This window comes from Electrophorus electricus, chromosome 1, assembly GCF_013358815.1.
Source record: "Electrophorus electricus isolate fEleEle1 chromosome 1, fEleEle1.pri, whole genome shotgun sequence".
Classification (NCBI taxonomy): domain Eukaryota; kingdom Metazoa; phylum Chordata; class Actinopteri; order Gymnotiformes; family Gymnotidae; genus Electrophorus; species Electrophorus electricus.
In genome coordinates this window covers 15,436,481-15,450,242 of record NC_049535.1, presented here as the reverse complement: position 1 = coordinate 15,450,242, position 13,762 = coordinate 15,436,481, and the positions used below count along the sequence as shown (strand labels likewise).

Sequence of the window (13,762 nt, the reverse complement as noted above, 5' to 3'; positions counted from 1 at the left end):
GAGGAGCGAACAGTCGGTTTCCCCAAAACGTTTGAGTTCCACAGTCCAAAAAAAAAAAAAAATAGTAATAATAAATTAATGTGGCGCTATAAGGATAAGGATTTTTAAATATTGCATATTTAGTTAAGCTATATGTCCACACGTGCGTGCAAGAAGATGCATGCTTCGCAGAAGCGCTCAAGCGATTCCTCCTAATGGGGTGTGTGTATTTTTCGAGAGGCCGACTCCCACACGGCCGGGGACAATCAATACCCCCTCTCCTCTTCACAGTAGCCCTCTTCTCTATGTAGTATCTGCGGGTTTAGTAAGGGTATAGTCGTACTAAACCCTAAAGTGTTAGAAAAAGAAAAAGAAGGAAACAGTCGTTGATGTAACCCATACTCTAAATGATGTAATATTTAAACTCAAATGTGCTCCACTAATTAGTTAATTGCCATAGGACTAATTTAATTTTGATTTTGTAAAGTGAGGGAACAATCTTTATGGGCGTGTACTTGTCAATCAACGCCCCCTGGTAATCGTCACGCCCTTATCGCACTGAAAGATCTTATTCTGAAAGCAAAAGCATGTGTAAATTCTAACACAGTTGTGTTGTTTCTAGAAGTTAAATACTGCTATCGCCAGGAAATCCAGCCTTCCTGTGATTCATATTCTGCCCAGGGTCAATTCACTCGTTCACTAAAAACAAATGTAGTCTGATCAAATTCTTCATTGATATGCTACATGGACAGAACAGCAAGGGTTTTTGTTTCAAGTGGAAAATTCAGTTTATCTACATAATGTTTTTAATATGAATCCCGTGATCTTAAATTTACATTACCCAAAAAACATAAGGCTTCAGTCCATCAAACGACAGGAAAGTGCATGGTGACGGTGAAATGTCGCCCTCGTGAGGAGTCCCTTTGTAAGCTCAGAGATGCGTCGCTGTCCTTTTTCATTTAAGTACAACTATATTTTACAACAGGCATTATTAAAATAATATGAATATTCGCTGCTTTAGCAGTGCTGCATCTCAGTGCAGTTTAATGACTCTGGATCAGAATGGCACCAACAGGAAAGCGTGCGGCCATCCCTCCAGAGCTGCCTAACATTCACTAAGGATGCCATCAGAACGCAGCTAAAAGATATCGTCGAATGCGCCACAAAGTAAGACAAAAACTTTAAATAGCACTGAAACATTTTCAAATTCATGGAGTAGAATAAGAATTTCTTTTTAAGATGTCAAGTGATTAAAAAAAGTGTTTAAAAGCTTAAAATTTATTTCTTAAAAGTGTTTTAGGAAAGGTAAAGTTGGTGGGGTTTGAGAATATTAAGCTGTCTGTCCCCTGTAGGTACTTCTGTGCCTTGGCCCAGGGACAACCTCTTCCTGTCAGACCAACCCCTGAGCAAGTCAGTGCCACATATCTTACACCCGAGTTCCTGCATGTAGACAAACAGATCCCACCTTGAAAATAACTTGATACAATTTGTAATGACTAGCATACAGCAAAGGGAGTTCCACACAAATGCCCAGGAATCCACTCCTGGTTATTACAGTGCAATATACTTAACATCCTAAGGCCTGAATGTTTTTTCATCAGCTGAAGGGATGGTAAGTGAGCGAGCGGGTGTGGTCTGCCTGGAGGAGGTGTGGTCTGCATAAAGCAGTTGGAGTCTGCCTGTAGGAGGTGTGGTCTGCATAAAGCGGGTGTGGTCTGCCTGGAGGAGGTGTGGCCTGCATAAAGCAGTTGGAGTCTGCCTGGAGGAGGTGTGGTCTGCATAAAGCGGTTGGAGTCTGCCTGGAGGAGGTGTGGTCTGCCCGATGACATCTTTACACACATTTTTGATGCTAGCCGTTTCAGGGAAGGTTTGGCTGGATCAAATTCTTCACTCTGTGCTGCAGCTACCTGGGAGAGGTAGATAGACTGCACAATACCAGAAAGCCGACACAAAATAACTGGACTTACTGAGCTAATTGTGTCCTTTATTATTCCACACTGCATATTGGATTCTGTAAGAGATTACTTTCTATGGAATATGTTACTGAAGTGTACTCTGCAGATGTTCGATTAGCAAGTGTATACATTGATGGTTTATAATCTTTGCATTATTCTTAAATTTTGATAGACCATCAAAAAGGCATTGACTCATGCGTGCTACATCATGAACTGACCCTGCCTGTATGGCCCCTGATGCGTGCATGCCAAACAAGAAAACCTTTCGTTACCTGTACACATACACAGCTATTGGATGGGGGTCAACAGGGCACTGATTTAAGGCCTTGGTGCACCAGTGCTAGGGGAACATCTCCACATGGGCCCAAGTGCAATATACTGCTCTGGAAAAAATAAGCGCCCACTCCAATGGCTTCTTAAATCAGCATCTCCACATGTACAGCAGCCCTTCCATTCAAGTGTTTGTTGAATTCCTTCACAGACACACCTCATTCTACTTAATGAGATGTTGAATAGGTGATCACCTTAACAAAATCCTGTTCTAACGAGCAACAGGATAAAAACCACTGCTGCTGTTATCACTATTCTCTTGTTATAGAACCAGCTGGATGGGAAAAGCAGTGCTAGGACTACCCAAAAATTAAGTGAAGTCAAAATACAGCTACAGACCATTTTGGAGGCAGGGCTGAAGTCGTGCAAAACTAGAAAAAAGCCCTTCATCAATGAGAAGCAAAGAAGAGACAGACTGAAGTTTGTGAAAGACAATAAGGATTTGACCGTAGAGGACTGGAGAAAGGTCATCTTCTCTGATGAGTGCAATTTTCAGCTTTGTCCAACACCTGGTCGTGCAATGGTTAGACGGAGACCTGGAGAGGCCTACAAGCCAGAGTGTCTCGCACCCACTGTGAAATTTGGTGCAGGATCAGTGATGATCTGGGGGTGTTTCTGCAAGGCTTGAATTAGGCATGTGTCTTTGTGAAGGACACATGAATCAAGCCACTTACAAAACTGTGCTGGAAGAAAATTTGCTTCCTTCTGCTCTGACAATGTTCCCCAACTGAGATGATCGTTTTTTTCAACAGGACAATGCTCCATGTCACACAGCCAGGTCAATCAAAGTGTGGATGAGGGACCACCAGATCAAAACCCTATCATGGCCAGCCCAATCTCCAGACCTGAACCCCATTAAAAACCTCAGAAATGTGATCAAAAGGAAGATGGATGGTCACAAGCCATCAAACAAAGACGAGCTCCTGGAATTTCTGTACCATGAGTGGTATAAAGTTACCCAACAGCAATGTGAAAGACTGGTGGAAAGCATGCCAAGATGCATGAAAGCTGTGATTAAAAATCAGGCTTATTTCACCAAATATTGATTTTTCGACTCATCCTTATTTGAAATATTAGTACTCTGTTGTTTATAAATACATGTACAGCATAACAAAGTACACATAGCCCTACCACTGTAGCAACCCAGTGCAGAACCCAGTGAGTATCAAACACCAACAGTAAAATGTTTTAAATATATGATACATTTCTGGGCCAAAAAGCATGGTGATGAGCTCAAAAAGCATGTAGCAATGCAAATGAAACTTAAACAGAAATGCAGGGCATTGTGGGCCTATACTCCATGAATCTATAGGGCACTTACTGAGAGATTTGTTTGTAACAAATTTTGAACAAAACAAACTGCTGTCAAGACTGACATATTTTGGGTTTTGGATGATAAATAGCATGTTTTACCCAGTTTTCATCTGTAGTTTTGGACAGCTCCAGTAATCTGCATGTTATTGCATAAAAGTGCTCGTCTAACACACATGTTCAGATGTCAGTGTTTTTTTAACAATTATACTTCAGTGAACATTAACCAATTTCGAACTCACCATGATCATGCTTTGTGTTTGATAAATAACCTATAGACTAGCAGAGTTGTTGTTTTAGGACCTGCTCCGAAAGCAAATTTATCCATGTTATTCATTTTGCTGTCACTCCTTGCTTGCAGCACTGTTGGGTTTGTTTTGATTCAACAGGTTTGGGGGGTATCTTTTTTCCTTTCCATTGTTGCTAAATCTTTTGTATGATTTTAACACTCTTTGAGAACACTTTCATGTGTCTTGACATGCTTATTTAAAAAAACAACAAAAAAACCCAAAACAGAACAAACGATCCAGGGAACCAAACGGAACAAAAGACAAAGGAACAAAGATGATTTGTTCATAGCTGAGTAATGAATGACTCATGCTGCCTTCACTTGTTGCTGTCTAAAGGGTTTCAGGTCAGTGCTTATTTACTGGTGATTTCTTCGCCGTGTCTTTTTCAGAAAGACGAGCGACGGCGTGGTGAAGGTCTCTGACTTCATCAACAGCTGTAAAGTGCGTCTGGGATGAGTGAGGAAAGGTGTTCATTGAAACATCAGTTTCTCCCATTGCAGTCCGGCCATAAAACCAGAGTGAAAGCAACAATGTTTAGAGAGTGTTGTTTTTAACTAATAGACCTATAAACATACAGATCACGTTGTGTATGCTTTAATATAGCTACTGTGTTTTCCAATAATTAAATATTTCTAGTAAACTACACAAACCTTTTATTACGAGACATACTAGTGAACATTGCATTTACAACATAACTGAGATGTGGTTGTACTTATCGTGGTCTACAGAGGACATAGTGTCGTACGCAGCAGATCATAAGTTGGAAGAAAAGAAAAAACGCGGGAATACCAAGATAGCAGACCGCGAAAGTAAGGTGTAGCTTTACGTTTATCTCCATGGTTACTGGCTACACCTGTTTAGCTTCTTAATCTACGCCCATGTCTGTGGGTTACAGATGTGTTGGTTGTCGTTACAGAGACTGACAAACAATCCACCCAATAAACCGGCGGTGTACGTTCTACGTCACGAGAAAGCACCAATAATCGTTAAAGTGAAGAGTTGCCTTGTTTCTATTGGTCAAGGGCACAATTGTCTTCCGTTTGAACAACAAACGTCCATTTTATACGTGCTTAATTGTTTTCAGAAACTCATTGTGGGTCTCTGAGCAAAGTCAGTAACTGGACCGAAAGTAGTCCTCTTATTGCTGCAACTCTCGCTAGCTAGCTTGCCTGCATATGGCCAGACAAAGCATACCGAGACACAAGGTAAATATGTTGTTTTTCGTTACTTTTTCGTGTAGGTGTGTGACAAACCAGCCCATGGTTATCGCTGTGAACGGTTGTCCTGTGCATTGGTCATCGGCAGGTTTCCTCAGGCAGACTGACATGCTCTGGGCGGGGGAAGCCCAGCAAGAAAAAGTAAGCAATTCTCATTTCTTTTCCAGAGGTGGCAGAAGTAAAGTACAAGTACAAATACTCTGATCATTCTTAATTCTAAGATACACTGATCGAGTTAAAACCAGGGATTGGCAAAAAAAAAAAAAAGTAGTTCATCAGAATTGGCACACAAGTCAGTTGATGTAAAGCTGAGGTCGTAGTTATTTTTGAAATATGTCTCAGTAAAGTAAACTCGGTTTGCATTCTTTTTTTTTTTTAAAGAACTAACAATTGCAGTCCAATTCAAAACTGTCTGTTTTGAAATAAAGCCAGAGAATGTTTCATTTATGCTGAGTGACAGCTCCCTCTCAAAGCTCTTTAAGTCCAAGTGTGCTCTTTTGGGAATAAACATCAGTACCGCTGTGCCAAAACATCTCCCACATGCTGTGGATACAGGGCCTATAAGCTGTGAAAGTAGCCAGGCACAGGTGAGCTGTAGAAATGTGCTGGTATACATCTCGAAGGATCGTGTATCCTCATGTTCTGGTTTCACATCCAATCGGTTTTCAATTAGCTAACAACTTCGCGATTGGTGAGGTGCCTGAATAGAATTATTAATTTGTCTTAAAACATAGTAGAAAGTACAGATTTCTCCTATGAAATGTAGTGAGTAGAAGTAAACAGCATGAACTGACAGAAATACTCAAGTAAACTACAGATAAATGTACTTAAATTTAGTAATGAAGTACATATGCTTTATTACCGCTCTTCTCTGATCTCCCTGGACTGTACTGCAGCGCTGTTGGAAGACATGGCACTCTTGAACCAGCATATTCCCTTTACTCCACTGATTCAGAAGATCAGGTAGCTGTCTCAGGCATACATGAGCATGATGCTAAGACATCCTGATGCACTACTGAAACATGTTGTAGATGTATACTTTGTCACTGGGGTCACATGTTAATGTGCTGACTAGGTAACAGCAGTACACAAAGGCTTGGATCGCTGTGCAGCTTTACTGAGCGGAATACTTCAAGCTGAAAAGACCGGTAGGCTTCGACTTGGTATAGCGTTTATTTGGGTAGTCTTGCTTTAAACATCCATCTTGTCTTTACTGTGTAAAAACTGCTTGCCTAGCAGAATTCAAGTCACAGTCCCGAGTGCCAAAGACCACTTCTTCCAAACCCAGATCCAAACTGTCTTCTGGCAAGATGGAGGCGGAGAGAAAGAGACTTGGCAAAAAGTCCAGTTCAGTCACTCATCTAGCCAAGAGACCAAGTGCGGATAAGTCGTGCAGACTTCACAGTTCTCTTAAACCTTTCTAGCAAAAGTGCTTTTGTTTGTATCATGTGAGAGTCACTTTATTTTGCATTATTTGTGCTGGTACTCTAGTTCTACTCTAGTTCTGTTAGTGAATGCCACATGTTAAAGTGAATGGCTCTGCTCTTTGCTCTCTGCAGCTCCAGTGCAGAAGACTATCTTGTCCGCCCAATCTTGCCCAGGCTTAAGAGGGCAGCCATGTTTCCAGGATGAGCAGCATCCCCCTGCTGTTGATATGGTAACTAGGTCAGAGGTCAAGCAACCCAGACTGAACCCAGGGACACAGACAGAGCATGTTCAACCACACTCTGTTCCTCTGGGCTGCTCTGTGTCAGACAGTAGAAATGGCCTTTCATTAACAGGTAAAACACAGAAATGCACATATCAACAGAACTTATCTCTTGGACAAGTTCAAGTGTGTCTTAATTGCTCTTGTTCACTTAGATTCACACTCGTTAAACTTGGGAGACTTGAGATTTGATGTCTACATTGTACCATATGAGAAATCACAAACCTGTTATTGAACTTGAGAAATCGCACACCTGTTATTTAACTTGTGTAGTTTGTGAGCAGGTACAGTGCCGCAGGTACCATCATTTCCCAAAAAGATCGCAGTGTAGTGAGCTGTTATTAGTGCTGTTTTGAGAATATATACCTGCTATGGTTAATCTGTAGACCATTTAAGAAATGCAGGCCAGGAACACATGAAAGTAGGGAAATGAGGACCTGGACAGAATACAGAAGGCTCTCATGAGATTTGGACACATGCATGTTGTGTTTCACAGAACAGCAGACCTCCACTGTGTTTAACTGTCGCCTGACAACATCCACCCCAGCCCTAAGCCCTCAGACGCCCACATCTGTTCACAGCCAAGTGGTACGAGTCTGCCTTGTGAAAGGAAAATATGAATAGTTAAAAATATCTCGCACTTCACTTGCCATTCTAATAACATTTGCTTTGTTTTCCCTCTTTATCTCTTTGCATCTAAAACGTGTGCACAGTCTCATGCAGGTTCAGGTGGAGAGACACAGCATGTTACTCGGCACTGGGCCATAGCCACTGGACCATCAGGTCCACACGGCTCTTTAAAGACTGCCGTTCCAACTGCCCAGTACACAGCCTCACACTCTGTAGCACCAGCCGTCCAACGTTACGCCTCTGTACCGGCAGAGCTTCCACTCGCCAGTTCCGTCTTCAGTGCGCCTCAAGCGGGTTCAGTGGGGCAGAGCTCCCCTCTACATACACAGTGTGGAGCTCGGACGTGCCATCCACCGCCGACGGCTACACCGGCACCCCCCCCGAGACCCATTACAAGCCAGCCCCAGGTTGATCCACACCCTCCTTTGGAGCATGCAAGTTCCCAGGAACAGCAGCTCTCATCTGGGGAGAGCTCAGAGGACAGCGGGGGTTGCACCAGTGAGGAGGACGAGCTGGAGGGGGTGGACGTCATGCCAGTGAGGGACACGAGCTGTCAGACCAGCATGGACAGACACACAGTAATGCTCAGTCAAAAAAACAAATTGCCCAGCCCAGAAAAGACAGCCAGAAAAGTGAAGACTGTCAAATATCTGTTGGGTGAACTGAAGACACTGGTAGCTCACCAAGGTAAGCTCTGTTTTCTTGCTGTTTCAGCTAAATCAGGGCCACTATATTTTTTAGTCTGGATGGGTCTTTGAGTACCCATCCTCATTTAGTCTGTATTTTTCTTTCTATATCCCCTCTTTGCACCTCAGCCAGGTAAATTGTACATGTATGCCCTGGCTTACTTGCTTAGGTGTTTCAAGTTTGGTTTATTCGTCACATACATAGTCATACACAGTATAACTCACAGTGAAATGGTTGAGAGTGCTCTGTCCAAACTGAGGAAAAGAAAACAGGGGTGCATAGAGAAATATAGATATTCTATATATTTGAAAAATACATATATGCAAAGAGAAATATATATATTCTATGTATGTACAAAATATATTAACAATGTATGTACAATATATGTATATTATGATTATATACACAATGTATATGGTTGTGTATATATGTACAGAATCTACAGAATGTACAGATCCATTTTGTAGAATAACATATTTACAGTTGTTGTTACAAGGTAATTGAATGAATATATATATATATATATATATATATAAAATATTATACACACACAGTTATGTTACATGTGTGTTGTAACCCGAAATATTGCCAAAATGTGAGCACCAGATTGGGACTGTCTGGTCTAAAATGGCTTCTCGTTGTTTTAATAGATCACTTTGCACTGTCTTTGTTTGGTGTTCTGATTGACAATGTCTTTGGATGATCCACTTTTTGTTTTTCTGGTCCCTCCGCTCCCGCACAGACAGCGAGGCGGTGCGTCTCATCGCGGAGGTGGAGGAGAGTGTCTCCCTGCTGCCCGCCATGGTGGGCAGCACCAACGTGCAGGCCGAGCTCGCCCTGGCGCTGCAGCCACTCAGGAGCGAGAACGTGCAGCTCCGCAGGTGCACAAGAGGGCACGTTTACCTTCGCTGACGCGCTTTACAAAGACGGCGCCATCTACTGGATGCACTTTTCCCAAACCGGGGCCGTTTTTTGGTAATATGTCTTTGACCAGAACGCTAGACGTCAGCGACAGCGTTGAAGCATGCCGTGTGTATGTGTGTCGTCTTGTGCAGGCGTTTGAGAATCCTGAACCAGCAGTTACAGGAGCGTGAGAGAGCCGAAAGGCAGGCTAGACCCGTGGACTGCAATCTGGAATGTAAGCAAACGTTCTAAAGCTGCAACAAGTTTAGGTAGTGATTTGAATTGCTTGCTGCATCAAACTTCATACTTGACATCACTGAATCGGGTGTGTGTGTGTGTGTGTGTGTGTGTGTGTGTAACTTACTGAGTGTGTGTGTGTGTGTGTGTGTCTGTCTCTGTGTGTGTGTGTTAGTGGTCTCACTGCAGTCACTAAACTTCACACTTCAGACTCAGTTGAATGACAGTCATAGAGAACTGGGCAGCCTTCGGCAGGAGAACCAGAGACTACGGCAGGCTCTGGAGGAGAAAGGGAACGATCTGCAACACAACAGAGAGCAGTGCGAGTTAGAGACCAGTCGCATACGTATGGGTGAGAAACTGGATTATCCTTAAACTATGCTAAATCATAGCAAACACATTCACAACATGCCTTGTAACATATACCATACATGTTACATGTTACAACTCTCGCTAGCTGTTTAGTTGCTAGAATACCTTTTTGTTTTGTTATCCAGCTCAACCAAGAACAAACTAATTTGTACACAGTTAAAGTGTCATAGTACTGTGTTTTGTTTACACAAATTCTTGATGTTTAGATGTGCATGAGGCACTGGATGAGATGAGAAACTGCCAGGCTAAATTTGAACATTTGGAAAGGGAAAACGGTGCACTGACACAAAGTCTACATCAGAAGGAGGCCGAGATAACAGGACTGCAAGAGATCATCAGGGATGTCGGAAGTACAGTAGAGCATTGTGCCTGCACCATTCCTGCATCTTATGATGGGAAAAGCAGGTATTCATAAGAAAAGTTGGAGCCTGGGTTTTTGTATGTGTTTACCAGTCTCTGACATCTGCTTTTGTTTACATGCTTATAGACATCTTCAGAAAAGCCCTACAAGAAACACTGCCTGCCATTTTACACAGACAGAAGAGCCTAAACCTTCATCTCATCTTAGCAGGAGGGTTCTAGATTTGCACGAGAGTCAGCAGGAAGGGAATACTGTATCCAGCCGAGTGTCGGAGTCTGTTCAGATCTATCTGCAGACTCTAAAGGGTGCAGGCTGTGCCCCTGAACAATCTCATGCCCTGCCCCAACAACTCTCTCCCCCTTCCTCTGACAAGTGGAGCGCTACAGAGGATGGCTGCAGATTACCAGAGGCACAGGCCAGTTCACCCAAAGTGCTGCGTGTGCACAGATCAGCACAGCACAGCGCAGCCAAGAGCTGGACTCAGGAAAGAGGGCCGAGGGAAAGCCATTTTGTCCCTCCCAGAGAGACGGCAGCAGCCGCCCAGAAACGGTTCCCAGTGCAGCCTAACGGGGTGAATCGGGTAGAGGGGACAAACTCTCATGGTGGACTGAAATTTTTGGGGCTGGCCTTTGAAAAGCTTGGTATCTCAAATGAACTCCCAAGTCAAGACCTCAAAGTTCTGGATGAAAACAAAGTCAGGGGGTTTCCCTCACATTCTGACAGGGTGGGCTTGCAGGTCACACAGACCGATGAGGACGCGGTTGACGTTTTGGAACAACTCCAACCAGCCAGGCGCTGTCTGTGGATGGGGGGTGATGCATCAGTGTACACAGGACAGCAACCTGTTTTTGAGAGCACTTTTTCCTCCTGTGATATAAAATCCTTAGCCTCAGACTGCAGTGTGAACTCCTGGTCCACATTTAACACTTGCAAGGAGAAAGAATTCCAGAATGGTTTAGCTGCCCTGGATGCCAGTATTGCCAATCTACAGAGAACCCTAAAAGCCGACCTTAAGATATAAGTTTTCAGATGAAGATAAAAATGTGTAAGTTATTGTGTGTGTGTGTGTGTGTGTAGTGTCATTTTAAGTCATTATATTAAACTCACAAAATGTATATATAATTGTCATTGACTTACTTTGTGCAACTGTTTTGAGATAAACTGAGCTGAAAGAGTATGTACGCTTTTGCTGATAAACACTGAACATTTCTGTCTACTTGATCAAACGGCCGAGTTCAAATATTTCCTCGCCTCTTTGTCTGTAAAAGTCCAAGAAAATCTAAGCGACAAAGCTCCACTGTGCCAGCCGGAGTCTAAAGAGGTGCGAGCCCGCCGATGCTTCCATCAGGTCCGTCGCCCACCAACTGACGTGCCTTCAGAGAAAGGCGCGGGATGATGACGTACGTGTTGCCTTAGAAACCAACCAATGTTACGCTCCTTAAAAAAGCGCAAAAACGGAATCGTCTTCCAGTAGAAATGAATGAACAAAGTTTTAGAAACTAATGGAAACGTTACGCACGAAGTGCAAGTGGTAGTTGGTGGGTTTTTTGATGTTTCCACTTTTTGTTGTTACTGTAGCTTGTAAAAACATTCAGCCATCCGTCGCGGGCTAGCTAAGATAAGCTAAGCTAGCCAACAACAATGGAGTGGTCCGAGGTAAACAAAGACGACGTTACCTCAAACCTTCAAAGTCTGGTGGCTGAAAACTCAGAACGGAGCTTTACGAAGGTTCTGGCAGCGTTGAGCGGTAAGTGATGGGCACTATTCCTGAGTGTTGCCGTAATTGTTCCACTTTATAGTGACTAAACAAACTTAAAAACACTTTAGGCAGGTTAGCCTACTTAGCTAATTCGTCAGAGGGCTAGATAGTTAGCTGTCGCTAGCGAAACAACGTTACTTGTTGGCTGGATGTTAATTCAAACCCTGTGTGAAAAGATCTACTAGAAAGAAAGTGTGTGGCAGACCAACGCGAACTAGAGCGATGTAAACAAGAACTTTATCACAGCGGTGTGCTGGCGTACTGCTCCGCCGCGCTGAAGCTCAGCCCCGCTCACATAGAGGGAGGTCACGCCTCCGTTACACGGATGGCAGACATTCTCAGGTACGCACAGAGATGATCTCTTTCTCTCAGTCGTCCTGTTTTCACACACAGTGCCGACAGATGTGTTTATCGACGAGTTGTTTTTATTCCAACCCCCTTTTTTTTTTCTTCAGCGCATGTTGTGTGGGGATCGGTCCCGTGAGCGACACGGAAGGGTTCCGTCACCAGTTTCTGCCGTCCGTAACAGAACACCTCCTGTATCTGGCGCATCGCCTCGTGAGCAGAGCAATAGGGGTGAGAAACTCGGACAGCTCAGATGCATGACTGTGGCCAAATACTGTTGTTATCTTTTAATTGGATATTATGATTTGTATTATGTATTATAATGATTTATATTATATTACATATTATATTTACTCAAGTTGTTTCAAAGGAATCCATCAGCATGGCCTTGGCTCGTCTTTCTAACAGGAAAGAAAAATTCAGATGATTCGTCTCTTTAGAAAAGTGTTTGATTCTCTTATGTGGATTCTGAGGGCCTACAGTCATTTAATTCCCTGTGGTGAGACCTTATTTTCTTACTGATAATTCAAAACTGAGAATGATTCGCACGATTCTGGAAATGTGCATTACAACCATGTGACACATGTATTGCTATGATACCAATAGTTGATGTGTGATAAGCTGTTTAGTGTCAGTAATACACCTCTCCTCAGTCCTCCAATCCAAACATTATGAGAGCGTGCAGATGACTGAGGATGACGAGGTCTCTGCTGTTACACTAATGATGTGGTACAATCTGTTCAGGGCAAACAGGTAGATCACACTATATATACCTGCAAGAGATGGCTTTGAATATTGCTGTGTGCACACAAGCATTGTACACTTGTTTATTAGAGTATATTAGAGTACTCCTTAAAATACATCAGCGTGGTGTGTGCCTCTCTCCCACCTTGCAGCACTTTGGTATCTGAGATGGGGAACAATCCTTTGACCAGTGTCACAGATGAAGTGGTGTATAAAATGTCCAGCAGTTCCAACCCTGTGATTGGTGGCACTGCCGTCAAAGTTTTGCTGCTCATCATAGAGCAGCACCGGCCGTGTATCCGGCTTCTTCACAAACACTATAAAGGTAACGAGTGACACTTCAAAGCACTGTAAAACACTGATAAACACTCAGTAACACTTCATATCAGTGGTGGTTGAATACTATAAAGGTAACGAGTAACACTTCAAAGCACTGTAAAACACAAACGCTTAGTAACACTTCATATCAGTAACACTTCATATCAATGGTGGTTGAATACTATAACGGTAACACTTCAAAGCACTGTAAAACACTCATAAATGCTGAGTAACACTTCATATCAGTAACACTTCATGTCAGTGGTGGACAAACACTATAAAGGTAATGAGTGACACTTCATGTACAGTACACGGTATTAATTACTAAAAAATTAATTATTTTTTCAAAAGTCTGCATTTTATTACATTTTTGGAGACTTTTAACATTCAACTGCATTTCAGAGTATCGTAGTTTTTACTCTAGTGTGAGAAAACACTTTCAAAGTGATGTACTTACAAAGTGGAAAAAACCAATTACAGTGTAGCACACCTTTAATTGGCTGATTTGGTTGCACACATATAAGCTTGAAAGCCAGCTCTAACCGCATGGCTACAACTCCAAGTGTCAAACGTATATCAGATACGTCTGTTATGTTGCCTCTGGACGTCTGGTTTC

At 42.8% G+C, this 13,762-nt stretch overlaps 3 protein-coding genes across 7 annotated transcripts in view; all 3 read left to right on the top strand.

The window, feature by feature from the left end:
- Nucleotides 1–864: 864 nt before the first annotated feature.
- Nucleotides 865–4,321, top strand: LOC118242310 (ropporin-1-like protein). The gene is given in 7 exon segments (XM_035532446.1): nt 865–889; nt 1,041–1,146; nt 1,332–1,425; nt 1,833–1,895; nt 2,107–2,147; nt 2,149–2,235; nt 4,255–4,321. Coding segments are annotated over 7 exon segments (483 nt in total).
- Nucleotides 4,322–4,941: 620 nt separating this feature from the next.
- Nucleotides 4,942–11,056, top strand: ccdc14 (coiled-coil domain containing 14). Of its 3 annotated transcripts, none has more exons than XM_027020789.2 (13): nt 4,942–5,070; nt 5,171–5,223; nt 5,979–6,045; nt 6,158–6,230; nt 6,322–6,459; nt 6,642–6,863; nt 7,287–7,378; nt 7,504–8,107; nt 8,850–8,988; nt 9,163–9,245; nt 9,423–9,599; nt 9,826–10,024; nt 10,107–11,056. In XM_027020789.2, the coding sequence occupies exons 1-13, from the start codon at nt 5,041–5,043 to the stop codon at nt 10,999–11,001; spliced, it is 2,772 nt and encodes a 923-aa protein (XP_026876590.2). In that variant the 5' UTR covers nt 4,942–5,040; the 3' UTR covers nt 11,002–11,056. The 3 variants fall into 3 exon arrangements, with proteins under 3 accessions (XP_026876590.2, XP_026876589.2, XP_026876591.2); XM_027020788.2 differs by having other exon boundaries at nt 6,319–6,459; XM_027020790.2 differs by lacking the exons at nt 4,942–5,070; nt 5,171–5,223; nt 5,979–6,045 and having other exon boundaries at nt 6,160–6,230; nt 6,371–6,459.
- A 318-nt stretch (nt 11,057–11,374) lies between these two features.
- The window catches only part of LOC113584065 (IQ calmodulin-binding motif-containing protein 1), an 8,823-nt gene continuing 6,435 nt past the window's right edge, over nt 11,375–13,762 (top strand). For 2 of the 3 annotated variants that reach the window (XM_027020771.2, XM_027020769.2), the window contains exons 1-6: nt 11,375–11,727; nt 11,916–12,081; nt 12,195–12,315; nt 12,493–12,583; nt 12,738–12,837; nt 12,981–13,153. In XM_027020771.2, coding sequence (XP_026876572.2) covers nt 11,622–11,727; nt 11,916–12,081; nt 12,195–12,315; nt 12,493–12,583; nt 12,738–12,837; nt 12,981–13,153 — 757 coding nt within the window. In that variant the 5' untranslated portion in view covers nt 11,375–11,621. The remainder of the gene's footprint in view (nt 11,728–11,915; nt 12,082–12,194; nt 12,316–12,492; nt 12,584–12,737; nt 12,838–12,980; nt 13,154–13,762) is intronic. The other variant, XM_035524830.1, reaches the window with a different exon arrangement.

Excerpts from the sequence above, each read along its gene's own strand:
- ccdc14 (XM_027020788.2), top strand. The coding sequence starts at position 5,041 with ATGGCCAGACAAAGCATACCGAGACACAAG. Across the intron at positions 6,460-6,641 it reads TCATCTAGCCAAGAGACCAA|CTCCAGTGCAGAAGACTATC; the intron begins GTGCGGATAAGT and ends TGCTCTCTGCAG. Across the intron at positions 7,379-7,503 it reads CATCTGTTCACAGCCAAGTG|TCTCATGCAGGTTCAGGTGG; the intron begins GTACGAGTCTGC and ends ACGTGTGCACAG.